The sequence below is a fragment of the Nipponia nippon genome, unplaced genomic scaffold (genome assembly GCF_047370975.1).
Source record: "Nipponia nippon isolate SJK-2023a ecotype South Korea unplaced genomic scaffold, ASM4737097v1 scaffold_4, whole genome shotgun sequence".
Classification (NCBI taxonomy): Eukaryota; Metazoa; Chordata; class Aves; order Pelecaniformes; family Threskiornithidae; genus Nipponia; species Nipponia nippon.
In genome coordinates this window covers 785,643-795,813 of record NW_028262358.1, presented here as the reverse complement: position 1 = coordinate 795,813, position 10,171 = coordinate 785,643, and the positions used below count along the sequence as shown (strand labels likewise).

The 10,171-nt window shown below is 55.5% G+C and overlaps 1 protein-coding gene across 7 annotated transcripts in view; it reads right to left on the bottom strand.

Moving 5' to 3' along the window:
- Nucleotides 1-772: 772 nt before the first annotated feature.
- LOC148053051 (uncharacterized) overlaps nucleotides 773-10,171 on the bottom strand; it is a 100,259-nt gene continuing 90,860 nt past the window's right edge. The window contains exons 1-4 of one of the 7 annotated variants that reach the window (XR_015708207.1): nucleotides 6,138-6,177; nucleotides 5,359-5,436; nucleotides 2,344-2,549; nucleotides 773-1,691 (exon numbers count right to left, since the gene is read on the bottom strand). Coding sequence is in view for 3 of the 7 variants with exons in the window: in XM_087774682.1 (XP_087630808.1) it covers nucleotides 1,490-1,647; nucleotides 2,344-2,549; nucleotides 5,359-5,436; nucleotides 5,624-5,655 (474 nt within the window). In the remaining 4 variants the exon portion in view is untranslated. Of the gene's footprint in view, nucleotides 1,692-2,343; nucleotides 2,550-5,358; nucleotides 5,437-5,623; nucleotides 5,803-6,137; nucleotides 6,178-10,171 lie in introns of those variants that run through there. The other 6 variants (XR_015708206.1, XM_087774683.1, XM_087774684.1 and 3 more) reach the window with 6 other exon arrangements.

Here is a 10,171-nt window from a genome sequence, read left to right as displayed (position 1 = left end):
GAGATCGCTGTCGGGGGGTCTGCCGGTTTTCCTGAGCGACAGATCCATGCACAGTATGTACCTGCTGCAGATCGTCTGCCGCAGCCTCCGGTCTAAAGCCAGACACTGCAGGGGACGCCACCTGGTCCAGGGAAGACGGGAAACTCTCCATGAAGCAGAAATTGTCGGTGTCCTCGCGTAGGGTGTCTGGGGACAAAGCCTCCCCCCACTAGCATGCCCCCCCGCCTCGCACCGCTGCTGCGACGCTAATGATGAGCTTTTACAGATTAAGGGCCCTGTCTGCTTTTAGCCGAGTTTCACTTAACGTGAGAAATACAAATATTGCTTGACAACGCCTGGATTAGAATAAACCAAATCACAACTTCAAAAGCACTAAAGAGAAATCGGTGAGTAACACCAGGAGGGGCGATTAGCTGCCAGCACCGGCGTACGCAGCAGGCAGGCGGATGAGATAGAGGAGCGAGCCTGAACACTTCAGCTTCGTTCCTTGCCACCATTTTGCTATTTCTGCCAAAACGCAGCAGGCTGGGGTTTGCGCCTGGTTTCTCTGGAAAGGGATTTGCAGAAAGACAGACTGCGATGCACTGAAGAGAGGTTTTTCCTCTCTGCGCTTATTTGATTTCTGAGAGCAACTGTACATTGAGCTAGAGCTTGCCCACAAGTCAGGACAGAGCTGAATACATTTTCTTTCCTTCTCCCCCCCCCCCCCTTTTCAATTAGATTCATAATACATGCCCTGGTAGCTATGTAAAAGACACACAAAAAATTTACATAATGCCCATATAAGTCTTTTTGTTAATGAATCGAGTCCCAAATGAAGAGCACTAATAATACATTAGTAATCAAAGAGCAAATAACACCAGTGAACATATCTCAGCAGAGCAGTTGTGTGGATCCATTTCCAACTGTCAGTGTCAGTGCATGGAAACAGTAATTAGCATGTTGAATTTAATGTTGAAATTTTAATAAATTTTAATGTAATAAAATGCTTTCATTAAATGTTACAGTTCCTTGAAACCTATTATTACTCGTTTCTGATGCATAAATAGAAAATACATTGTCTTACTGAAGAAGGCGGTTTTTGCTGCCGACAGGACAGGTGAAATGAGTTCCTCCAGCAAGGACTTGTTAACGCAGACGCCAACGATAATGGCTGATTAAATAAAAAAACTTCAGAACAAGACTACAGCATTTAAAACTATATCATGTTTACTAAGAATGTAAGGGCCTTATCCAAAGCCTATTGAGATAATTGAAAAGTCTCTAGTAATGGCATTGCCAATGAATTTTGAATTAATCCTGGAGAATTTAGAGACAAGCACACGCCATTGTTTACGGCTCCGCGTTGTTAATGAGCAAGAGAAATGCTGTGGAGTGGGGAGGGGACCAGTTTAGAGACCGTTTGCCGGGAAGCGTCCCTCCTCTCCGGCCACCTCAAAGCGCTTTCCGAGTCTCCTACGCGGCACACGAGGCTCCAAGCCAGAAGGGATCAGGTATGGCCTGACTCGGGCTGTTCCAAGCCGAGGGTCTGGAGAGGATGTCTGGGAGATTTCGGGTCTCTGCTCTCCCGATAATTCAAAGTCACTTCTGTTTCTAAGATGTAGACACGAGGAATTAACCGGTCTCCATTTAAGTGTCTGCTGTTGTCTGAAGAAGAAAGAGGAGATTGACGGTGTTGAGTTTCCCCGTCCCTGGAGAAATGAGAACTGAATTTAGATTTTCTGAGATGCGAGACAAGAGGCTGAATTTGAACAAGGCCACTCACAGCAGAGCGTCAAAAGGCTCTGTTCCTGTCTCCTCTGAAATTGTCTATGCCTTCCCTGCGCAACCACGGCTTTAATTTCTGTTGCTCAATCTGAAACAGCTCTGATGTATTTCTGTGCAGGAAAGACTCTTTTGTGCTATTTCAGGTCATTATGGAATGTCTCAGGCCTGCAGTAACCAAAAAGAGAGCAGGAAGAAGACGATGGCTCACCAACACGTAGCCAGCACCGATCCCGCCGCGGCCCGTCCGGGTCCCGCAGCAGGCAGCACTGCTCCGCCGCGCAGGCTGCGGCTTGGCCCAGCGGCGCGAGGCAGAGCGCGCCACGCACCGCAGACCACGACCACCAAGATCGCCTTCGTTACAGATCGCGGGATGGAGAGCGTCCGCCAGGGGGTTCAAATCTGCCCCTGCCCAGCTCTCCGAACGCATGAGCGGCTCCGTGTGCCCGCGGGCCTGGCTGCCTGCTCTGCACCCGCGCTCGAAGCACGCAGCCGAGCGTTCGCCATCTGCAGTCAGCCCACAGAGGCGAGGCGCAGATTTTGCACCCGAACATTTTCCTAGCCACAAAAGCGTCCTACCTCGCCTTCCACGCGCGGCCCTTTGCACCACCTCAGGACCGTGCCATGGTTTTGCCAGGACCCTCTTCCTGGGGAACAGCAGCTTCATGGCCAGGTTACTCCCAGCTCCCCATCCACCGTCCATTCCCCGTCCCCAGCGAGCGAGGCGGGCAGCGCGACCACGGGCTGGCCAGTCGGCTCCATCCTTCTTGAGCTTAACGCTGCTGCTGTTTTAAAGGACAGAGATCTATCAGGCTCTTCCATTAATATTTTAACAAATGAGTGGATTAATCTCATGTACCGACTGAAATACTGAAAAAGTTTTTCTTCTGCAAGTCATGAAAAATTAAAGGGAAAATAGAAAATAACCGGGAAATTCTTTTAACTGAATTAGATAATGCTTTCCTTTTAGCACCACATTTTAGAGAGACCTGTTTTGAAGAGTTGCTCTTTGCGTTGGCAGGGACAAGGCATTTAGACAAGGTAAAAAGCCTGGGAGATCCAAAACGCCAGCCTCAAAGGGAGAGCGTCTGGCCTATTGTCTGTTTTGATTAATGAAGCCTTTTGCATAGCGAGATAATATGGTGTTTGCTGAGCAGGGAACGCTGCTGCGCAGCAGAAGCATCAGAAGTATGAATAATATTCAATATGATAACGACATCAATAAGCTAATCTATGTGTTACTGGATTCTGCTCGAAAAATGCCTCAAATGATATTTGTTTATTTCATAATTGTCAGCCACTTTGATGCACTTGTCGTCAGGTTCAACAAGTGCTCCACGCTACAAGGGCTCGAAACAAAGGGGAGCACTCGGGCGAGCCTTGCGTTCGGTGCCGCCGGGGCAGGGCAAGGAGACCCGCAGGCTGCCGCTAGCCCGGCGCACGGGCAGCGAGACGCTGCTCTTCAGACAGGCGCTGCCAACGCGCAGCCTCTCGAGAATCCCTCGCCACCGGAAACCGAAATATTTAAATACCTAAAGACGTTTGTGTTTCAGCATGAATGTTTGCAAATCACCAGCGACTCTTTGAAACAAAAGTGAGCAAATCCGTGAAACGGCAGTGGCAGCGTACCTGGAAAATAAATGCACTGCCCTGAGCTAGAATGATGTGCAAACCTGAACTAATCTCTGGTCTCCGTTTGGCTGCTGTCTCCATTTTATTTTCACTTCTGCCTGAGGCTGGGAGCTGAACGCCTGGACCCTACGAAGTGCCGGAGAAGCTGGCTTGTTTTTCAGCAGGCGCTTTCTGCAGAGCCAGGCCAAATTTCACCTGGGTAATAACTATCCGCCGCTTCTCCGAATTCTCTGTTTCTTGGAAACCCAGTTTCAAGCAGACACAGTATTTTTCGCTTCTTGTCCCAAACCACCAGGCTGTTTTTTCTGTGATTTATTGAGCATTTCTCCCTCTGTCCTGTGCAGAAGATTGTTCTGGTGATGAATGAAAGGATCCGTACGTATAAACCGTTTATTCATTTGCGAAGCAGGAGAACAAGCATAGGACTATTAAATTAATTAACCTGTGTCTGCTCAGAGCTCGGCATCACTGGGCCCTGCCCTCCGCACTCCATTTAGTACGTGCAACAGTCAATAATAAACATAAATAGGAACCTGAAGGAGAAGCTGGCAAAAGGCTTGAGAAGAGATGGAAAATATTCCAGCAGTACATCGAAAACTGGTTTCAGATCTACTTTTGAGGCAATACTCCTGTCAGTGGGGTCAGCAGGCGGGACCTGTGCAGAGCAAAGGTCTGGGCCGCGTTACAGGCTTAAGGTCCAAAACGTTTTGGCTGTTTGCAGGCACAGGGACCGCGCAGGGCCTCTCCCAGCGCAGGACGGTGGCCTGGGGGGTGCCCGTCTCCGTTAGGAGAGGAGCAGGCCCCGGGGGGGGACCTGAGCATCCCAGCACGGCCCCGAGCGTTCGCCCCCTCCGTGTCCCCGCCTGTGCCGCCGTGCTGCGCCCTGGGCGGCTGCGGGTATTACCCGTCCTCTGGAGCAGCAAGGGCAATTGCAACCACCCAGCAAACTTCTTAGCGAGCAAGCCTTTATTCTTGCTCAGTTAATACACCCCGCTCGCCTCCCCCCCCCCTCCCAGAAGCGGATTTATTTGCTGCGCCCCGGGACGCGCTGCCAGCCCGCCGGGGGTCGGCAGGGACCGCCCGACCCCTCCGCAGCCCTCGGGCAGGAATTATCCCGAGGCCAAACCCGGCTCCGCAGCGATCCCCCGGCCAGCCCGGGCGCAGGGGCTTCAAAAGAAAGAAACGGGGAGGGTAAAAAAAAAAAAAAAAAAAAAAGGAAAACCAGCAAGCACCTCACCACCCCCCAGCCCCATGCAAGCAACCGGAGGGAAGCCCCTTCCCCGCGGGGCGCGGCGGGGAGGGCAAGCGGCGGGGGGAGCCGTGCCATCGCCCGGAGCCGCGGCCCCGACCCGGCGGCGGGAGCGGGCTCAGGTAGGTCCCGCTGGCTTCGCCTCCTCCTCCGCCTTACCGCCGTCTCGTCTCTTTTTTTTTCCCCCGCCGTTTCCCTCCGGTGATTTAACTCCGGTGGTTTTATCCCTTCGGCGGCGCCGCCGCGGCCGCCGGCGGGACGCTCGCTCCCGCTCCGGCACCGGGCACGGCACGGCATCAGCCGGGCGCGGCGGCACCGGGGGCTCGCCCGTCTGCGCCGGGGCCAGCGGGACCGGCAACACCCACCGACGGGCAGCCGAGGGCAGCGGCTGGGGCGCCCCAGGGCGGGCCGGGAGGCTGCCCGACCGCCGCGGGGCTCGCAACGCGGGGGGGTGCCCGGGCACCCCGAAAGCTGCCCCGCGGGGGGGACGCACGCCCGACAGGCTGGGCTTTGGGGGAAAGGACGGAGAACGGGTCGGTTCGGCAGCCGGCTGCCCCGGCCGGGGGGGGGGGGGGACGGGGACGGGACTGGCTTTTCCCTCCGCCGGCCCCAGCCGCCCCGCAGCCCGACCCCCGCGGGGCCAGCGCTAAAACCCCCGGGTGTCCCGCTCAGCCAGGGCGGCTCCCCCCCGGGCCCCCCGCCGCCCTCCTTACCTGCGCTCCGGCTCCTCCGCACCGCACCGCACCGCCGCGCCGCCGGCGGGGGGGCCCAGCCCGCCGCGGCCCCGGGCTCTGCCGAGGGAAGGGAAAGAAGAAGGGTAAGGAGCCGGGCTCGGCGTTGGGGCTGGGGGTGCCCCCGGCCTGGGGCCGCCCCCCCGGGTCCCGCCGGTCCTTCCTCCCCGGACCGGCTTCAGCCCGGCGCTGGCAGCGTTTAGGCCAGGATTGGGGCATAATGGGAATATCATCAGGAGGCAATTACCTTTCCAGAGCATTCACTTCTCCTCCCAGACACTGTTATTTCAGAAATAGGATCATTTGATTTCATATTGCACTAAATAACACCCAGCCGTCTCAAATTGCCAGCTTCTTAAAAGCCACCCATTGGAATAAATTGCAGAGCGACTCTTTTGGCTCTGGTTTCTTTTTCTTCCCCCCCCCCCCCCCCCCCTTTTCTCCCCCGTCCTTCGCAGAACAGCGTCGCGGGAGCCGGGCAAAGCTGGAGCCGCTAAGCCCGACCTGCGCGGGTTTTCCTCGGCTTCGCCTCCCCCCCGCCTCCTCCGCCGGGTTGTTGTTGTTGGGTTTGTTTTTTGGGTTTTTTTCCTTTTAAAGCAAGATTTCCCCCCGTTCCCGCCGGGGTCCGGCGGATGCCAAGGTGCGATGTGCCTTTAAGGCTATCGGTGCGCGCCGCTAATCTGGTCATCGCAGGCTTCATTATATCGGTATTAATGTCATCCGCGGATTACTAATTAGATTTGCGGGATAAATGAAATTACCCGAATGGGCTGCGTGGGAGGGGGAGCGGAGTCTCCCGGCGCTTCCCGGGATTTACGGGGGGGGGGGGGGAAGGAGGAAAAAAAAAAAAAAAAATCCTTTTATTCCCCCCTTTTTGCCCCCCCCCGCCCCCGGCCAGGCCGCCCCGAGCCCCCGTCGGGGCCGGGACCCGCGTCCCGACCGTGTTCTCCTCCGGCAGACACTAATCAAGTAATTTCCCAATCCCAGCCCCATCAAATTGCTCTTTAGCTGTTGAACTGTGGAGTTTTGCTCCTCTTTTCTCATGCTAATCAAGCCCATTCAGCATCTCTCTGTGAGGCTATTTGTAGTGGAATAAATCTCCTTGTTTGCCTGCTGCATGATTAATTGATATTGTTGTATGGCTTTTGTTCGGGCTGCGGAGAGCTGAAAGGCAGCGCATATTGGATGTGACGAAAGGAGCTTGAAACATCATTTCGCTGCTGAGGTCTTCCAGAGGTCGGGGGATAGACCGATCGCATTATTCATCCTATTTATTTATCCTTATTAGAAAATATGATGAAAGAATAAGGCCCGGAGTCTTTTTTAAACATGGGCTAAACAGCGCGTACGCAACCCCAATTAAAAAAAGTGCCCGAGATGAGGCCTTTTCTCCATATTAGAAAAATAGCTCTTTTTAACGAGGACCAATTAAATCCAACTTCATTTTTACCTGGGACCTCACAACAGGCTCGACAGCAAATTGCCTGCCTTCTCCGCCGGTGGTTCCCGGCGGCGCTGGGCACGCCGGCAGCCGGCCCTCCCCAGGGAACCCACCGGGCCCCGGGTCCCCAGCCCACCCGAGACCGGCGTGGGCCCAGCCGAGGGAAGGCCGGGGCGCCATCCCAGCCGGGCCTGGCCGCCATCCCCGGGCCTGCCCCGGCTTGGGAAACCGCGGCCGCGCTCCCCGGGGACGCGGCGGACACCGCCACATCCAATTAAATAATCCCCGTCCCTTGCTTCTCCCGCAAATGGCTTTCTTCCTCCCCCAAATATTTCCTTTTCCAAGTTCCTTTTCAGAAAGGGGGAGGGGGGGGAAAAAAAGAAACAAAAAAACCAAAGTGAAGAACAACAGGAAAAAAAGAAGAGGGGGGGAAGAAAAGAAAGAAACTGTTCTCCTTTCTTTTCCCTGTATGCAGGGTAATTGATAGGCTCTATCAGAGGTCAGGATTTGCATAAGAATTAAGAGCAGTAAATTAATTTAATATTCCGTGCACATCTCCAATTATTCCTGCAGACCTTTGTCTCCACGGCTGGCAGAGAGAAGGTTCAGCTGCTCTTCAACCAAACAACATCTGTGCAGTTAATAATTTGATAAACAGCTCATACAAATAGTTTCTGAATTATCTGCCAACCCAATGACTATTCAGTTTGGAAACACTTGGCGAGGTCTGCGCCGTGCGGCCGGGGCTTTGTAGCCCTGTTCCAGAGATTTAGCCGCCCGGGCAGACATTTTCCCTCCTATCTCTTCAATATAATCAGCTACTTGCAAAAAAACCCCATCAATAACCATATGTAAAAGAAGTAATTACCGGTAATTAATAACAGCCCCCCCCCCCGTCCCCACTGGGGCCAAGGCGCAGGGGGCCGGTGTGCGGGAGGGGGCCGAGCCGCCCGCTGCGTGCCGGGGTCCCCCGCCGCCGGGCCTTCCTCGCCGGCCCGGCCGCGTGCGGTTTCGTGGTCAGCGCGGGTGCTCCCGAAGGGGAGACGGCGAGCTCTCGCTGGGTGTCGGCGGGGGCCCCCTCCCTCGCTGCGGGATTTACAGCCCCTCTGCTGCTCCCTTCCTACACGAGGAACGGGAACGGGGACAGGCTGTTCTGGAGGTCCTGGCTGTCTCCCTGCCCGGGTCTCCAGGGGGGAACGGCTGAAGGCAGCCCTGCTAAATCCGAATTTCAGCCTAAGGAGGGCATCCTGACTTTCACCCATGGATTTCCAGCGGGAAATCCCATCTTAGGAACCTGGGGTGGCTCCTTCCTCCATCCCAGCAGGGATGCGCAGGTCCACCTCCACGTTGGCCAGCCACCACATCTCCTGACGCATCAAACCGCTGCGATAGCGCTACGCTCGCCTGAGTTATTTTCAAATGCACACATTTAATGCGCAACCAACAACAATAATTACAGGGGTAATAGCCAAACGCTCCGCTCGCCGCAGCGTAATCGGGACGATAACCTCGCGCAGACACGGACGGCCCTCACTAATTTCCTCTTCTGCATGGCTTGTACTTGTAGCATTGCTTCTGGTACGCGTTAATAAACGCGAGTGAGTATGTGTAGAAAGGGAAGGATTTACATAGATATTGGGAACCCACTTGTAGTGAGCTCGGATCCAGCGAAACTGCGTGGCTAATGAAGATGAATGGAAGGGCTCATTTGTTGCGGTGTATTGCAATCTGCCGCCTGCGTCGGCAGCGGGAGCAGAGCGGGCCGAGGAGCAGGTGCCGGATCCTTCCCGTCCCACCGCTGGTCTTTAAACAAATTGACTTCCCAGCGCGGTGGCCGCGCTGTATTTCAAATTGCTATTCCAGCGCCCGCCTTCACGGGGCTAAACTGAACGCACAGAACTATTCCTTTTTCTGGTTAACGCCACACGCGCGGCAAAAGTGCTCGAAGCAATTGAAAACTACACCGAAGTTTTGAGTAGGCTCGATAAGAAGTGCAAGGCTCGGTGTCCTTGCGCTGTAATGAGAGCACCTAGCATTGCTCTTTAAACGCTGCAAACATTCTTGAGTGCAGAGGTCTCAATACCCAGCCGCGCAACGGGGCCGCGGCGAGCTTGGCGCTGCAAGGGCGTCGCGCCAGGGGAGCGCGGCAATTAGAGCCGGCTGATTACCACCCAAGGCCCGCGAGCGTTCGTCGGAGGTGAATACGCTTAAGGAAGGGTCGCGTTGCGGGTTTGCTTTTTGGCGGTGTGCTGACGAAGGGGATCGTCCCCCGGGGCGGACCACAGGGAGCACGCTTCCAGCTCGTGCTCCCGGAGCACGGGTGATTTTTACGTAGGGCAAGGCACAGCCAGGGAACGCGGTTTCCAAACCCCTCCTCAGAGCTGTGTGTAATTGTATTTGCCAGACAAGTAACTGACCTTGTCCTTTGTCCCTGCCCTGGACTGTGCGTCCAATTACTCTGCTGGAGTGCAATGGGAAGGAAAATTGAATTTGCACACTGGGTGCTGTTAATAAATCCAGTGGCCACCTCATTTTTCTGCTAACGAGCCTCCTGGCGAGGCCACCAAGAGGTAGCACTGTGGCATCTCCTGATGTTCAGCTTCTCCACTCCCCCGGCCCCACGGGAAGCCCTGTCGGACCCTGCGGGTCCCGAAGCCCCCGCCGCGCTGCCTGCCCCGAGCGCCCGGCGGGCGCTGCCTGTGCAGGGTGCAAGGAGAGCTCTGAACGGTGGGCTGCTTTCCAAGTCACTCGCAGCCAGCGGTGCGTCTGAAGAAGCTGCAGCTGGCCTGTGGGCACGGGGACGTTGAGAGATGCCATGCCAAAGGATGGAAATTCACCCCAGCAGGACCACGGCAGAGCCGGCAGCCTCAGACAGCTCCCCTTGCCGTCACACGCTGCTGCTCGGCTGCCTCGAGTCGCTGCGCGCCGCTGCTTCTGACGAGCCCGTGTCCACGTTTGCACTCCGCAGCTTGTCGCAGCAGTTGGGTAGCGCGGAGAGGCCAAACCCAGCCTAAGCGCTGCCGGAGGCACTGCTGAGTTTCGAAAGGGCAAAAATCTGCTGCAGGTGGGATGCGGGGTCTGTTCAGAGCCTGCTGAAGGCATCAGTGTGCAAGTGCAACGGGGGGAACGGCCCCACCTGGGCAGCGGGGCAATGCCATGATCCCCGCAGCACCCACGGGCACGCTCAGGTTAGGCGTGACCTTAAATTACACACGTGAGAAGTCGCAAAGAGTTCCCCTGGTGATGCCACTGCTTCTCACTTCCGTCAGGCATTAAGCATCACTCCAAAATTAATAAAAAGTTGATTTTAAAAAGATTATGTAGTTCTTCAGGCTAAAGGAAAGGTTAATGCTC